Below are 17,555 nucleotides of genomic sequence, written 5' to 3' on the forward strand. Positions count from 1 at the left end.
AGCACAATTCAGCAGGAACAGCCCCCTAAGTTTGCTCATAGCCTGTACAGAGAGATACCATAAAACTATGGCACATAGGGATCCCCCTGTACTAAGCACAATTCAGCAGGAACAGCCCCCTAAGTTTGCTCATAGCCTGTACAGAGAGATACCATAAAACTATGGCACATAGGTATTCCCCTGTACTAAGCACAATTCAGCAGGAACAGCCCCCTAAGTTTGCTCATAGCCTGTACAGAGAGATACCATAAAACTATGGCACATAGGGATTCCCCTGTACTAAGCACAATTCAGCAGGAACAGCCCCCTAAGTTTGCTCATAGCCTGTGCAGAGAGATACTATAAAACTATGGCACATAGGGATTCCCCTGTACTAAGAACAATTCAGCAGGAACAGTCCCCTAAGTTTGCTCATAGCCTGTACAGAGAGATCCCATAAAACTATGGCACATAGGGATTCCCCTGTACTAAGCACAATTCAGCAGGAACAGCCCCCTAAGTTTGCTCATAGCCTGTACAGAGAGATACCATAAAGCTATGGCAGTGGGAGATGTAGTTTCCCAATTCCTTGCAGAGCATAAGACGACTGATTAGGAGAAGTAATCTGGTATATTTATAAAAACCTTTAGTCATGTATTTATATTTTATTGGATCCCCAGAACCCATCTGATAGGTGCAAGTCCCTGCTAATTACAGCCATTACCATTCCGGCCTGTGTTGAGAGCCACTTTTTGCTCAGATAGTGAAACCTCTGCTTTCTGAGAGATAAGAAATCCCTGAAAACCAATTAGTTGCCAAAGTACATTTAGGGGCATATTTATTATAGTGTGAAAACAAGCATCACTGGTGATGTTGCCCATAGCAACCAATCAGATCTTTGCTTTTGTTTTCTAATGTGTAGATGGCTGTTTAATTCTAGCTGCTGATTGGTTGCTATGGGCAACATCACTGGTGATATTGGTTTGCACACTGTAAAAATATGCCCCTTCGTGTGTTTGGTTCATTTGAGGAGATGTTGGACGGCCGAAAGCTGTCCTGCCATTTGGAGGGGGGCAGTGCCTGATTGCCGCCCCCTCCAAATAGTAAGACACACAAAGTTGATCCAAACATGTGGCCCCTGGGCCATTATAGGAAACACACAGGCAGTGCTGGCCATGTACAGATCTCTGGCCAATCAGTGAACACAAAACACACCTAGACACTCCCTGCCTCACAGAGCTTGCAATCTAATTCTCAGGCAGAGGGAATAAGGGGACACAGTGACTTTCCAAGGACACCTAATGACATGTAAACTCCCTTTCCCCCCAACAGGTTTATAATGCTCCAGAAAAATATATTTATCGTATACAAGAAGCCCTGGACTACCTACAGGCTGAGGTAAGTGTCCATGTATTGTTTTGTTAATGTTTGGTAGTAAAGTTGTCTCTACATTGTCCCTACAAAGTGGAAAAATTAGATGTGACCTGCTATGTTTTTACCCACAATGCAACACTGTTTCCTAGATCCCATTGTCGCTCTTATTTCTACCCCAGATCTGTGTGATACAAACACTATTTAGTACATTATATATCCAATGGTGCATAGAGGGGGCACTATACGGTTCTATAGTGGGCCCACAGCAAGTCCCAGTCGTGGCGAGAATGTCAAACAAGTGGATCTTTTCCCCATTTGGCCACAGATTATGTGGTCTTTTTATACGTTGTTAATAATGATAGTAATAATAATATGTTTGATGTGTGGCAGGTCCCACGGTTGTTCGTGAATCTGGTGATTATTCTGGATATAATGCCGCTGAAAGAACTTTATGATGATAAACGGACTCACTGCCCACAGACTATTATGAGGTTTGACTATTTCAATACATTGTATAGTTACCCTTTATTTTCCTTTTATTTGCAAAGCATATGGGCCTTGGCCAATGGCATAACTAAAGGGGAGCAGATCCTACGGCACCAGGGGGAGACCGTGCCCAGAAGGGTCCATTAATTCTCCTGCACCCCCCTGGCCACTGGCATGCATAGGGTCATTATCATCTTTGCTTAGGGGCCCTGGGCTGTTTTTAAAGGAGAACTAAAGTGTAACAATGAATCTGGTTGGAAATGCTATATTTTATGTACTGTACTTACTGTACCAGCCCAGAGGTTCCCTACAGAAATAGGGGTTGGTAGCACTAGGTAGGTACCTAATATATAGGGGCAGAGACAGGGGAAAGTGTTGGAAGGGTTACTGCCTGCCCTGCTCTCATTTCCCTACAGAAATAGGGGTTGGTAGCACTAGGTAGGTACCTAATATATAGGGGCAGAGACAGGGGAAAGTGTTGGGAGGGTTACTGCCTGCCCTGCTCTCATTTCCCTACAGAAATAGGGGTTGGTAGCACTAGGTAGGTACCTAATATATAGGGGCAGAGACAGGGGAAAGTGTTGGAAGGGTTACTGCCTGCCCTGCTCTCATTTCCCTACAGAAATAGGGGTTGGTAGCACTAGGTAGGTACCTAATATATAGGAATTTTTATTAAAAATAAAAATGCTTACAATAAGAAACAAAACAATACAATTCTTATACTAACAATACAAAAGTAAGGGTTTTGTTGAATTAATCATAACCAGTTCACTTGTTACTCCCTCCCCATTCCACCCACATGAGGACGGCCAACTATCAAAGTCCACCCCTTTGTCCATATTGACCGCCTCCCCTCCCCACACCCTCACCAATCCCACAACACCCAATGGATAGCCAGTTCCAAAGTCTTGTCTCTGTCCTTTTTGGCTTCCATTCCCCTCCACCAAAGCAAAATGTCCAAAGCCCACGCCCACCCTAACCCCTTCCCCCACCCAAAGGAAAAAGAAGACCCCCAAACCCAATTCAAGGCTTCCGCCATAATAATGAAGGCAAAGGCTTGGGATCTGTCGAAAATGCCTAAAAATAAACAAAAAGGCAGTATCACGTTCTTGAAATAAATATAAACACACAAAAACCAACTCAGTAGCAGAAGGAAACTGCCTAGAGGTGAGGCCTAAAGGGTAAAGCCCCTCCATAATGCCGGGGTACAAAAGGATTGAGCCGACTCTAATGATCTAATGTACCTTAGCTCCACCATGATGGATTTAGCAATGTTCTCAGGAGTCACATCTGAACCAAAGGAATAGCGGCATCGCCCGTGCCATAGATGGTACCTATATACCGTAATGACCAGGTACAACGTCTCGTGGTCGTGGCTGTGCTGTCGGGCCGACACACCATAGGCCAGTTCAGCATAGCCCAGGGTGTCCAGGAGCGGAGCACAGAGAGCTCGGGAGACCTGAGAGCGCACACTCTTTGCCAAGGGACAATGCTGCAGAAAATGCTCCTGGGACTCCTCCACACCACATCCCCAGGGGCAATTTCGGTCGACCACCGACAAATACTTGACATTTCCCCTGACAAAGAGTTTTCCCTGAAGAGAGAGCCAGGATAGGTCAAATAACTTGGGAGGCAACCTCTTGCTATTGAGGAAACGCAAGCTCCTGACCAGAGTGTTCCCAACGCAGTCCCTCAAGGCGAGCAGAATAGCAAAGTAGACATCTAGCACCCTCATATAAAGAGCGCGCCTGGAGGCTGTACCGAGATCATCTACTCTGATATCCCATCTCCTCAAAAGCTTCAGCCCAAGGACAAAGTATGATGGGAGATGACTATGTCGCACCCGCACCTGCTTCACCCTATCGCCCTGTAACCAGTCACCTACAAAAGGGGATACCCAGGCCCTGACACTGCTTTGCCACGGAACTTCAGTTCTTTGACCCAGGTGCCCAAAGTTAAACTTCAGGAAAATGGTGCCAAAGAAGGCCACAGGACACAACATGTCCAACCCACCCTCTTTTGTCCGCAGGTAGGTTATCCCTCTTTTTACAGGGTTCAGCCTGCTCCCCCAGAGCATCTGGAAGAACAGACTGTGGATCCTCACATAGAAAGCTTCTGGCAAAGGATAAACAAAAGACACATACAGGAGGAGAGGGACCAGGTAAGTTTTGATGAGCTTCACCCTTTCCCTATAGGACAGCCTCCACTTTTTCCACCGCTGTACCCTTGCATTCACAGCATCCAACTTTGATTCCCAATTGAGTTTGGAATTGTCTTCCCTCCCAAATTTGACCCCAAGGATACTAATTTCTTTGGAGGCAAGCTGAAAATCAGGAAGAGGGAAATCTGGCTCCCCTTCCACAGTCCAGAAAGCCTCCGACTTGTCAGTGTTGACCAGCGACCCGGAGGCCTCTGAGTAACTTTCGATGGCATCAGTCAACAAGTTCACCTCCTCAGGATGTGAGACAACGACTGTGACATCGTCCGCGTAGGCTACCAGCTTCAGGGGCAGGCAACGAGGGGCCCGAAAGCCCTCCAAATCCAAGGCCTGCACCGCTCGCAGGAAAGGGTCTATGGCAAAGACATACAGCAATGGACTCAGAGGACAACCCTGACGCACCCCGGCCTCAACCCTGAAGTTTTCACCTCGCCAACCGTTAACAAGTGGGAAGCTCTCTCCCTCCCTGTACAAAACAGTGAGCCACTCGACAAATTGATCCGGGATGCCGTACTTACGCAAGGTGGCCCATAGGTACTGATGATCCACTCTATCAAAAGCTTTGGCCTGGTCAAGACCTACCACATATCTCCTACTACTCTGAGCTTTGCATGTTTCAAGCACTTCACGAATTGACAAGAGTGCCCCAAAGATGCTCCGCCCTTTCACCGTGCAGAACTGCTCACGGGACAATAAAGTGCCTGAAAACAAAATCAGTCTAGAAAAAAGCACCTTTGCGAGAAGCTTCCTGTCTGTGTTCAAGAGGGCAATAGGCCTCCAATTCTTGACATCCGAGGGCTCCTTGCCTTTTGATAACAACACTAAGGAGGACAATCTCATGGAGGGAGGTAAGACACCTCCTCCCAGGCAGTCTCTAAAGACCTCCACGAGAATTGGGGCCAAAAGGTCTTTAAAGGTCTTATAAAATTCGGCTGTGAGGCCGTCTGGGCCTGGGGCTTTCTTTAAATGAAGCTGGTCAATCACTATTTTGACCTCATCCTCCGTAATGTCAGCCACCAAAGAGGAAAAGTCCAAATTCTGCAGATCAGGACCCGGGGTTCCCTCCAAGAAGGCTTTTATCTTCTCCCCCTCCAAAGCTTTGCTCTTAAACAGGTCAGCATAGTAGGCCTGAACAACTCGCAAGATCCCACCCTTGGATGTCTGGACTATACCCTGGGAGTCCTCCAGGCCAGTTATTACCTTTTTCTCCACAGACTCTCTGCAATTCCGAAAAGGATCAGGGGAATGGAAACCACCATAATCCCTCTCTAGAACCAGAGACCTGTAGCGACTGTACTGATGCTCCCTGATCAAGAGCTTCAGCTGGGAAACTTTATCCCCTGCCACCCCATCCGAAATATAAGACTCAAGCTTCTTTCGTAGGGACAGGTACTTTTTATACTTATTTCCCTCCCTAACAACAGATAGTTTATGGAAGAAGTTGCGGAATGACTCCTTAGCCTCCTCCCACCACTGCGACATAGAGTCGAAAAGCATAGTCCTTGTCAACTCGAGCTGAAGGAGTGCCTCAAAGGAGTGCCTAACTGCCTCCCCCTCCAGGGATTCAGCACTCAACCTCCACAACCCCCGACCCTTAGCTGGAACTGAGGAAGCCCCCAACAGAAAGGATAAGGCAAGATGATCTGAGTAGTCAACAAGGACTTCCTCAACTTCTGTAAAGACCTCCCCTGACTGGACAAAAGCCATATCTAGCCGACTACTTTTCCCAGCACAGTGATAAGTATGTTTCCCTACCCGGCCATCATGGGTGAAGACATCAACCATATCTGCCTGCTGCAGCATGTTCTTCAAAAAGTGACTTTCATGCTTATCAAAGAAGCGACCTGATCTATCAGCAGCATTAAGGACTTGGTTAAAGTCTCCAGCCCAGATGACCGGGATGGAGGTGTGGAGGTACTGCTGTAATTCCCTAAGTAAAGTTCTCCTCCCGAGCCCTGACTGAGGCCCATAGGTGTTAATAAGCCGCAATCTGCGCCCCGCAACTGACACATCCAACAGGAGACATCTCCCTACCTCAACTTCCACGAGACGATGCACCTGGATCCCTGAATGTCCCCGAAATAGGATCCCAACTCCTGCACCTGGCTCTGGTGCAATCGAGAAGAAGCTGGGACCACAATGCCACTCCCGGGAAGCCCTCCGAAGATCCACAGAGGATCCCAATCTGGTTTCCTGGAGGAAAATGATATCTGCCGAGGAGTGTTCGAGGGCTTGATATACTTGGAACATGGCACGGGGCGACTTCATACTTGATACATTGGTGGACATGATCCTGAGTGGAGAGAAAACCATGGTTAAGATTTATGTTTATATCTTTTATTTCTCTTCCTTGCCTCTTCCTGTCTCTTATCCTCCTGACTGGTATCCCCCTCCAGGTCCCCATACCTTTTGACCTGAACACCTGAAGGGACAGGATCATCATCCCCAATAGACACAATTTCATCTGTGTCCACTGAAAGGTTACCACCCCCACTACCTTTCTTTACCTGGGTTTTAACCCCCTGCCTTTCAGAGGGCCTTTTTTGGGTTACATGCTCCTGCCCTGTGTCCATTTCCCCATCATCCCCACTCTTGCTTTCGGAATCCCCCTCCGCCCCACTATCAGATTCTTCAGCAAGACATTGACCAGGGGAATGTACAGGATCAGCTTCCAAAGGGACTCTCTCCGGCTCAGCCTGTCTCTCCTCCTCCCTTTCCATTCTTTTGAGCTCATCCTGTTCCTCCATTTCTTCCCCCCAAGATTTTTGTCTACTCAAAGGGGCAAATTTATTTGAGAGATCAATTTTCATGGAGGGAATTAGTCTCTGTGGGGCTTGCTGCTTTCCTTTCCCTCTACCAACTTCCACCCATTCTTTTCCTTTAGAAGGGACAGAGGATTTTGGAGCTACAGAACCAGATTTTAGGAGTATGGGCTTAGAACTCTGCCTCTGAGGCAAAGGAGCAGACTTGGGACCTTTGGGTTGGTGAGGAGGTGGGGATGGGTTGTGTGGTTCTATGGCCAGTATAGGCTGACTTATGGACTGATGAGACTCTGACCCTTGGACTGGGGGCTGACATTCTCTAAGCTCCTCTCTGATCTCTTCCAGCATTTCCTCAGCCATCTCCTCCTCCAAATTAGGGCAACTCTCCCTGATATTATGAAGAGCCTCGGGACAAGCCCTGTGCGAGTGGCCAAAGAATCCACACAGGTTGCACTTTACGTCCTTACAGTCTCGCCCTATGTGCCCAACATCACCACAAAGTGAACACCTGACCACTGCACAGGCATTTGCACGGTGACCATAAGAGCCACATTTGAAACAAGCCCTCGGCTGCCCGGGGTAAAAGACCACTCCCCTCTCATCCCCAATAAAGACTGAGTTAGGGAGATGCTGAGGGATGTTATAGCGCATTCGGAGCTCCACATTAGCACACCAACCCCCAGACCAGTACCCATTGCTGTCTATGTCCATAGTGAGGGGGAGAGAACCTTACAATGCCTGCCCAGCCATATTGCTATGTCTTCAGGAGGGACATTGTCATTTTTAAACAAAATCGTGACCTTTTTGGTCTCTGGCTTAGTGACTGGAATCACCTTAAAGTTCTTCCAGAGACCCGTGGATCTAAAGTGATCATACTCATGCCAGAAGTACTCAAGTTTGTTAGAGGTCCTGAAAACAATGTCGTACTCCAACTCGGAGTTCTTTATGCAGGCTCTCACATCTGCAGGGGTTAGGGTGGCCTGTTTCAGCAGCAACTCCTTCCCAATCACATCCCTGCTGGGCATTGACTCCCTTTCTCCTTCCCATTTCAGCCTAATGCGGTTTCTCAGCTTGAACACTGGGCCAGTAACTCGCCGCTCCACCCCTGGGACTCTTACTCGATTTAGGGGCCTATTCCAAGCATTAGGTGGCTGTGGGGGGTTGGTCTTTTGGCCTGAGTTTCTACCCATGGATGCGTTATTTGCCTGGATTGATGAGGGAGGGGGTGGCATTAATGGATTAGGTGCTGAGGAGACACCAGGTACCGGCACAGTAAGTGGAACGGACTGATGAGCCCCAGAGGGTGCCTCAACTGCCACATCACTTGCCCCTGCAGTTCCACTCTCCCTGCCCTGTGGTTCCTGCAGAACTGACTCCACGCACCGCGTTACCACCCCAGCATTCTCACCATCACTTTCTCCATCACTCATACAAGCCACACCCACACTAGGCTCCTCCTTCTTGCCATCTGCCACTCCAACACTCACTGCCACCGGCCCATCCACACAAGGTGTTACCGTCAATTCCATATCCGAACACTCCCCATGCCCCAGAGCAGAAGCATCTGAAGCACTCGGTTTTACAACAGAAACCTCGGTTTGGCCCTGGGGGGCCCCACTTTCCTGATAGGATGGAAGAGATGGAAAGTCATCTTGTGAAAAGACAAAAGTCTCCACCTCTCTCTGGGGCAGGTTGCCCTTCTTCACCTTCCCTTGCACTGTTGCCAGTTCCTCCTGGGTAAAGACGAAATTAGGGGCATGTATCTGGGCAACAACAGTCTTCTTATAGTGCAGTTTCCCTGGCGTTCTTCCTTCCCGCTCGCTCTCGGATGAGGAGACCTGCCTGGGAGATCTGTACGGCACCGGCTCCTTCAGGATTTTTGCAGATGCTTCAAAGCGCCTCCTGTTGGCGTACACCTCCGCCATTGGCCCTATTTGGCCCCTCACGCTGTCCAGCTCTTTATCCAGTGAAAACATTTCAGCATTTAGATGGTTAACTTTAGACAAGTAATACTCCTGATCCTCTACTTTTGCATAGGAGTACTGGTTGTAGGCAGCCTTCATCTCAACGCTCAGCTGCTTCCTTTTTGCCTCCAGATCTTCCATCAGTCTGATTGACTGAATCAGTTGGTCACTATCAATCTTGTCCCCTTCAAAAGGAGACTGTTTAAGCACAGAGATGGCCTGCCCAGCTAAGGTATTTTTTTTGGCACTGTGCGTATTAACATTCAGGCTTGGAGCACCAACATGTCTGCCTTCCAATTCAGGTGTAGCAAGATGGCCGCCACTGTGTTTCCGCAAACCTTCTGCACCTCCAAGATGGCTGCTACTCAAATTGGGAGTACCAAGATGGCTGCCATGAAGCCGGCTCTGCTCTTTGCCACATCCAATATGGCCGTCAGCAACATCCACTTCCTGCTTAGAAGCCATGTGCTTTGGAAATCCAAGATGGCCGCCAGCAACATGCACTTCCTGTTTGGAAGCCATGTGCTTAGGAAATCCAAGATGGCCGCTGGACTCTTGCTGTTTGGCATTCTGTGTTTGCTTGCTGGCTTCCTTCAGCACTTTCCCCCCAGGGAGAGAAGGATTTCCCTTCCCCAGAGCAGTGGGAGCCTGGGATGGAGCAGGGGAAGTGTTTATGGGAGCTGGTACTGCACTTACAGATGCGCCATCTTGGGTATGTACACCAACAGTTTGTGTTATTGTGCAACTTGTACTCTCAGCAGTGTGTGTAACATCACCCAGCAATGTGTTGTGACTGGGCAGCAGGGTTGGCTCCCCCCCAGGGGCAGCAGCAGGGGCCCCATGTTGGTGAGGGGCAGTCACTGCCGGGGGAGCCGCACACTCAGTTTTACATGCAGGTGTAACAACATAATCAGTAACATTTTCTGCAGAACTTTCTACAACAGAACTGTCTGAGTCTGCACTTACTGCCATTTCCACTTTGCCTCCTCTCCTCCCCACACACTTCTTCACCACATTCCCACCTTTGTGGCTCTTTCCTCCCTCCTTCCCACTTCCACTCTCCCCTTTACCAGTAGCTTCCCTGTGGCCTCTGGCTGCCGGCTTGGCCCATTCCTCCGGGGCTGCTGCAGGGACTCTCCCCAGGGAGGCAGATCTTGGCTTCTTCCCTGCTTTCTCCTCCTGGGGCTTAGTGATGTTTCTAGTGGATCTCTGGCCCTCCACTGTAGGCCCCAAGGCCTGGGCCTCGCGCTGAGAACGTGTCCGCCCAGGCCCTACTGGACCCGGGCTAACACTCTCCATTCTGTAGGTCACTCACAGCTCAGACAGGCACGTCTGCTCTGCTCTCAGTTCCCTACAGAAATAGGGGTTGGTAGCACTAGGTAGGTACCTAATATATAGGGGCAGAGACAGGGGAAAGTGTTGGAAGGGTTACTGCCTGCCCTGCTCTCATTTCCCTACAGAAATAGGGGTTGGTAGCACTAGGTAGGTACCTAATATATAGGGGCAGAGACAGGGGAAAGTGTTGGAAGGGTTACTGCCTGCCCTGCTCTCATTTCCCTACAGAAATAGGGGTTGGTAGCACTAGGTAGGTACCTAATATATAGGGGCAGAGACAGGGGAAAGTGTTGGAAGGGTTACTGCCTGCCCTGCTCTCATTTCCCTACAGAAATACGGGTTGGTAGCACTAGGTAGGTACCTAATATATAGTATATAGGATAGTGAGTATTTCTGTATATCTCCTATACTATATGACTGTATTCAAAACACAGAGGGGAGTAGCCTACTCATGTGAGTGAGGGTTACATGTTACTCAGTCAGTACTAACTACATTGCTTTCTCTCTCTCTCCACAGGGGATTGTGTGACTGCATTGTAGTAAATGACCACAACTCTCTGCCACTTGAGACCGTTAAACTCTATAACAAGAAATATCAGGTAGGGGGTCTCGGCTGCACAGTACAGTAGGTACAGTAAATGGAAGACGCTGCACAGTTTAGGGTACTGGTAGGTTAAACCCATTATGGGCTTATTAGGTGGGCACTAAATGCCGCCTCTATGGATGCAGTGCTCTTACTGACTGACCAATATTGGCCTTAAGCTCCAGCCTACAGCAAATAAGCCCTAATGTTCTCTTTGTCTTTGTCCCTTTGTGGCCTATAGACAGACCAATAACCCATTTTTCTTATTCTGTATCAGGAAATGACATATCAGTTAGTTGAAACCGGGAGGTATGATACCAAAGAGGACTTTGCCGTCGTTGTCCAACCTTTTTTCGAATTCCTTGAAGTACCAAAATCTCCGGTAACATATCTTTATCTGTATATTCAGCTTATAGAAGTGCGTCCAGGCTCCCTGGGGGTTGGGCTTGGGGCTGTTTGCCCTCTTAGCTGCTGTTGAACTCCCAGTTAACTGGATAAGCCATGCACAGATAAGGGGCTAAACAGAGCGACTGAACATGTGATGGTCAATCAAAACTGCCCCAAGTTAGATATACCCCCCATGGCCATTAATGAATGAATGTTGTGCAACTAGAATCTGATCAAGTTTTTGATTCATATGTTTATTGGTACAAACAGGAAGGAGTTCCCGACAGATCTTACATGTCTCCAGACTGCTTTCATTTTGGGGAGAAAGGCCATTCCCAGAGTGCCCGCGCGCTATGGAAAAACATGGTGAGTTTGGAAGCTGCCAAAGATAATCCATAGATCCCATTTCTGTTCCTTCTGAGGGAGTTCTGAAATGTTACAGAGAATGTGTAGACACCAGTTTTGTTTCTACCCTCTGGGTCTTTCTCTTTGGCTGTAGTCACCTGATAATCTAAATTATTATTATTATTATTTATATCTAAATTATAATTACTGCCTTTTTCTTAATTTCCCAAAAGTTTGAACCAGTTGGTCAGAAGACACAAGATCAGTCTCTAGCTGAAGATATCGGTATCTACTGCCCAACGCAGGTATGAACAAGAGATCAACTGCTGAGGGGACTTGGACAAACAATTTAATATAATCTACTATACATTGGATCCAGCAAGTAGGCTCTGTTATGGGCTATTAGCTGGGATCCAGCAAGTAGGCTCTGTTATGGGCTATTAGCTGGGATCCAGCAAGTAGGCTCTGTTATGGGCTATTAGCTGGGATCCAGCAAGTAGGCTCTGTTATGGGCTATTAGCTGGGATCCAGCAAGTAGGCTCTGATATTGGCTGCTAACTTGGATATAGATGCTACTTTGGGTTGCTATCTGGGAAAAGAAAGGTTCAATTAATATGGGCAATTGGCTAGTATATAGCAAGTAGGCACTACCACTGAGAGATTGAGAACCTTGGCTCCAATATGGAGGGATGGCTGAGATGCGGAAAGTTGGCTCAGATATGATATAGGCTAAAATACATCCAGTGGCCACTAATATGAAATGGTATAAAGCCATTTGGGGCCTTTGTGGGCAACATATCTGTTTCTGAGAAATAGTAAGTTGGCTCTTTTGTGAGCTCCTAAATGGCTTGCAGCAAGGTGGCACCACCAGGGGCTTCTAACATACAGCAAGGTGGCACCACCAGGGGCTTCTAACATACAGCAAGGTGGCACCACCAGGGGCTTCTAACATACAGCAAGGTGGCACCACCAGGGGCTTCTAACATACAGCAAGGTGGCACCACCAGGGGCTTCTAACATACAGTAAGGTGGCATCACCAGGGGCTTCTAACATACAGCAAGGTGGCACCACCAGAGGCTTCTAACATACAGCAAGGTGGCACCACCAGGGGCTTCCAACATACAGCAAGGTGGCACCACCAGCAGTTTCCAACATACAACAAGATGGCACCAGCCATTTGGGGCCTTTGTGGGCAACATATCCGTTTCTGAGAAATAGTAAGTTGGCTCTTCTGTGAGCTCCTAAATGGCTTGCAGCAAGGTGGCACCACCAGGGGCTTCTAACATACAGTAAGGTGGCATCACCAGGGGCTTCTAACATACAGTAAGGTGGCATCACCAGGGGCTTCTAACATACAGCAAGGTGGCACCACCAGAGGCTTCTAACATACAGCAAGGTGGCACCACCAGGGGCTTCCAACATACAGCAAGGTGGCACCACCAGCAGTTTCCAACATACAACAAGATGGCACCACCAGGGGCTTTAGACAACATACAGCAAGGTGGCACCACCAGGGGCTTCTAACACACAGGAAGGTGGCACCACCAGGGGCTTCTAACATGCAGCAAGGTGGCACCACCAGAGGCTTCTAACATACAGCAAGGTGGCACCACCAGGGGCTTCCAACATACAGCAAGGTGGCACCACCAGCAGTTTCCAACATACAACAAGATGGCACCACCAGGGGCTTTAGACAACATACAGCAAGGTGGCACCACCAGGGGCTTCTAACACACAGGAAGGTGGCACCACCAGGGGCTTCTAACATACAGCAAGGTGGCACCACCAGGGGCTTCCAACATACAGCAAGGTGGCACCACCAGCAGTTTCCAACATACAACAAGATGGCACCACCAGGGGCTTTAAACAACATACAGCAAGGTGGCACCACCAGGGGCTTCTAACACACAGGAAGGTGGCACCACCAGGGGCTTCTAACATACAGCAAGGTAGCACCAGCAGGGGCTTCTAACATACAGCAAGGTGGCATCACCAGGGGCTTCTAACATACAGCAAGGTGGCATCACCAGGGGCTTCTAACATACAGCAAGGTGGCACCACCAGGGGCTTCTAACATACAGCAAGGTGGCACCACCAGGGGCTTCTAACATACAGCAAGGTGGCACCACCAGGGGCTTCTAACATACAGCAAGGTGGCACCACCAGGGGCTTCCAACATACAACAAGATGGCACCACCAGGGGCTTCCAACATACAACAAGATGGCACCACCAGGGGCTTTAAACAACATACAGCAAGGTGGCACCACCAGGGGCTTCTAACACACAGGAAGGTGGCAACACCAGGGGCTTCTAACATACAGCAAGGTAGCACCAGCAGGGGCTTCTAACATACAGCAAGGTGGCACCACCAGGGGCTTCTAACATACAGCAAGGTGGCATCACCAGGGGCTTCTAACATACAGCAAGGTGGCATCACCAGGGGCTTCTAACATACAGCAAGGTGGCACCACCAGGGGCTTCTAACATACAGCAAGGTGGCACCACCAGGGGCTTCTAACATACAGCAAGGTGGCACCACCAGGGGCTTCCAATATGCAACGAGGCGGGGTTTATGTTGATTAACAACAGGAAAAACATCATATGACAATACAATGGATAACTAATTTGTGATGTGGTTGTACAATACAAACTCTACAAGGAACCACCATGCCTGATACAAATGCACTAATTATTAAACTCATTTACCATTACAGAGTGACCCCTTTGTGAAGACAGCGCGGAACAGTAACTTTGCCTACCCGACCACTGCCCCCGATCCAGTGAGTTTTTTACATTCTTAATAGTTACTCATTGTATTTCTTTTTAATAGAATCGTAAACATAGACTTTCCATAATGATATTATTAGGATTTCTCAGCATGAATAATATGGGTTTCAAAAGCTGTGGAGGATTTTGAGACCCATTTTGCCTTTTCTTCATTCTCCAGAGAGTCAGGGGTTGGACTTTCTCTTCTGCACTGACTGGGGGCTGGAGTTTGGGTCTGACCAGCAGGGGGAGTTGCCATTGGTGTAAGTGGTGCCTCCTGTATGTCAGTCTCAGCTCTGCCCACAGGAGTTGTACAAGATAAAGCCTACTCCCCGACACCCAGGAGAACACAGAAAAGGCCAATAGAATCCAGTCTCTGTCAAATATTGTGATGTTTTTTGGATCTTTTGGTTGCTGGGGAAATCTGTATTTCTCTCATTTATTTGTTGCTATGTTTTCTAGATCCACGGGAGCAAGGTCACATGTGCAGACAAAAGCCCCTCCGTTTCAAAACCCACATCAGGTAATGTCTCATTGGCTTAGCATGTACTCTTGTTGTGCATACGTGTAGTGTGGGAACACGTGTTCCAGCAATTTCTAAAGCGACTGTACCCTCTCTGGGGCTTACGTGGAACACTAGTTACCCACATCAAAATGCAGATCTGCCAACCCCCCCCCAGTTTTGGGGAGTCACGTATCTTTATAAAATGGGATGGGGGGGCAGATCAGGAAGCGTTGTTCTGGTTTGAACAGGAGGGATCTGGTTGGAATTGGGGGTGGTGTGGTTACATCAGGGGCATGGCTGAAAGTTACCCAGGGAAGATGATATGTCTGGGAATCAGTTTGGGTTCTTCAGCCTGGTCCTATATGGACCAAGCATCTGTTCTGGTTACTAAAGGAAAGAGGCATTTTTGGAATTCTCCTCTATGCAGAAACAGCTGGAATACATGAAAATAATTTATGATATTTGTTTTATTTCGTTTTAGTTCACGCACTGAGACCCGCGGATGTGGCGGTTGTGGCTGCCATCGGAGACTCCCTGACAGTAAGGAGATCCATTTAAACTCATTTTAAGCTAAATAACCGGCAAATTCAATTAAAAGGAACCCAAATAACTGTTTTCAATCTGTTTTACCTGAGCTTCTCTTCTATGGACCCCCTGTAATAATAAAATGCTTGTAAGGGTGTGCCCAAGTAGTACAGGAGGGGGCGAATTTATAAACATTGGAGACAAACATCACCAGTGATATTGCCCATAGCAACCAATCAGCAATTACAATCACCTACAAGTTAGAAAACCAAAGCAAGGATCTGATTGGCTGCTATGGGCAACATTACCGGTGATATTTGTCTCCAATGACTTATAACTGCGCTTATACCTGTTTCATCTATCATGGTAATTCATGACTACATATGAAATATTAATCTGTATACTGAAGGGATTTAAAAAAAAAAAAAAATTCTGTAATTTGTTTATTGTAGGCTGGAAATGGCATTGCCTCCAAACCAAATGATGTCTTGGATGTGCTTAATATGTACAGAGGGTTATCATGGAGGTAAGAACGTAATGTGGATGTGTAATAAAGGCAACTAAGATTGAACCTGGTTAAGTTATTCATAGCAACCAATCATCAAGTAGCATTTACTGCTAAAATATGTGAAGGCAAATGTATGATTGGTTTCTATGGGTTATTAGGCCTTTTTAGCACATAACCCTTGTTAATTGTTCTGCTTGATGGTAGTAATTAAACACATTTTTTGGAATGTTTGACTGGTCCCCCACCCAAAAAATATAGGGCAAAATAGAAACAGCAGGACAATATGGAGACAGTAGTGCAAGATGGAAACATTAGGATAAGATGGAGACAGTTGGGCAAGATGGAGACAGTAGGACAAGATGGAGACAGTAGGACAAGATGGAAACAGTAGGACAAGATGGAGACAGTAGGACAAGATGGAAACAGTAGGACAAGATGGAGACAGTAGGGCAAGATGGAGACAGTAGGGCAAGATGGAAACATTAGGATAAGATGGAGACAGTAGGGCAAGATGGAGACAGTAGGACAAGATGGAGACAATAGGGCAAGATGGAAACAGTAGAGCAAGATGGAGACAGTAGGGCAAGATGGAGACAGTAGGACAAGATGGAGACAGTAGGACAAGATGGAAACGGTAGGACAAGATGGAGACAGTAGGACAAGATGGAAACAGTAGGACAAGATGGAGACAGTAGGGCAAGATGGAGACAGAAGGGCAAGATGGAGACTGTAGGACAAGATGGAGACAGTAGGGCAAGATGGAGACAGTAGGGCAAGATGGAGACAGTAGGGCAAGGTGGAGACAGTAGGGCAAGGTGGGGACAGTAGGGCAAGGTGGGGACAGTAGGGCAAGATGGAGACAGTAGGGCAAGATGGAGACAATAGGGCAAGATGGAGACAGTAGGACAAGATGGAGACAGTAGGACAAGATGGAGACAGTAGAGCAAGATGGAGGCAATAGGACAAGATGGAGACAGTAGGGCAAGATGGAGACAGTAGGGCAAGGTGGGGACAGTAGGGCAAGGTGGGGACAGTAGGGCAAGATGGAGACAGTAGGGCAAGATGGAGACAGTAGGACAAGATGGAAACAGTAGGACAAGATGGAAACAGTAGGATAAAATGGAGACATTACAGATGGAGACTATAACGCCAGATGGAGTAAGAAAGACAAGAAGGTGAAAGTAGGACAAGATAGCCAGGTTAACAAATAAATTACTGTTCTATTTGAATATCTAGTATAAATAAATTTGAAGCAACTGGACTTGTTTAGTAATCATTGAAGACGTTTCACTACTCATCCGAGCAGCTTCTTCAGTTCTATTTGAAGCTCTTCAGCTGTTGTTGAAGCTCCTGGAGATGGAAGTTTTGTACAGCCCTACTCTATATAAATAATGGAGCCTCCACAAACTCTGTTTTGCCAAGGCCCTGCCACCACTAAAGATGTTCATGGTTTTATTACAACAAGGCTGAAAAATGTCTCTGTTTATCTGTGTTGCAGCATTGGGGGTGATTCTACCTTAGACCGTGTAACCACCCTACCAAGTGAGTATCTTCATTGCTACCTCATTTATGAAGGGGAGATAACAATTCTAAAACCCAAGTTCTTGGGATGAACCCAAACTTTGTGACCCAACAGATTCCTTATCTCAAAACAAGCCTGGTTCTTGCTATGCAGAACAAAAATCAAATGTAAAGGAGTGGTGCAGTTTACCCTTCGATCCAGTAGTTCATATACGCTGAGAGTTGGCCAGTGTATGGTGCAAGAAGGGCATGTTTGTACAACCGCACAGCAGATCTTTCCATACTCAGATAAACT

At 47.5% G+C, this 17,555-nt stretch overlaps 2 protein-coding genes across 2 annotated transcripts in view; one reads left to right on the plus strand and one right to left on the minus strand.

Annotated features, from left to right (window-relative positions):
• plb1 (phospholipase B1) overlaps positions 1-17,555 on the plus strand; it is a 51,795-nt gene that overhangs the window by 17,152 nt on the left and 17,088 nt on the right. The window contains exons 23-33 of the mRNA XM_031902468.1: positions 1,312-1,377; positions 1,744-1,844; positions 10,636-10,717; positions 10,979-11,083; positions 11,359-11,454; positions 11,667-11,738; positions 14,150-14,215; positions 14,664-14,724; positions 15,188-15,246; positions 15,684-15,757; positions 17,238-17,281. Of these exons, the coding sequence (XP_031758328.1) occupies positions 1,312-1,377; positions 1,744-1,844; positions 10,636-10,717; positions 10,979-11,083; positions 11,359-11,454; positions 11,667-11,738; positions 14,150-14,215; positions 14,664-14,724; positions 15,188-15,246; positions 15,684-15,757; positions 17,238-17,281 (826 nt within the window). The remainder of the gene's footprint in view (positions 1-1,311; positions 1,378-1,743; positions 1,845-10,635; positions 10,718-10,978; positions 11,084-11,358; positions 11,455-11,666; positions 11,739-14,149; positions 14,216-14,663; positions 14,725-15,187; positions 15,247-15,683; positions 15,758-17,237; positions 17,282-17,555) is intronic.
• LOC116410896 lies at positions 2,503-7,534 on the minus strand. Its single transcript, XM_031902469.1, has 2 exons — positions 6,092-7,534; positions 2,503-2,916 (listed from the first exon to the last, which is right to left on the minus strand). Exon 1 carries the CDS (start codon positions 7,528-7,530, stop codon positions 6,373-6,375), a length of 1,158 nt encoding a protein of 385 aa, XP_031758329.1. The 5' UTR covers positions 7,531-7,534; the 3' UTR covers positions 2,503-2,916; positions 6,092-6,372.

Source organism: Xenopus tropicalis, chromosome 5 (genome assembly GCF_000004195.4).
Source record: "Xenopus tropicalis strain Nigerian chromosome 5, UCB_Xtro_10.0, whole genome shotgun sequence".
Classification (NCBI taxonomy): domain Eukaryota; kingdom Metazoa; phylum Chordata; class Amphibia; order Anura; family Pipidae; genus Xenopus; species Xenopus tropicalis.

Bases quoted from the DNA above. Each gene is read 5' to 3' on its own strand.
- LOC116410896 (XM_031902469.1), bottom strand. From the start codon at position 7,530: ATGGACATAGACAGCAATGGGTACTGGTCTGGGGGTTGGTGTGCTAAT.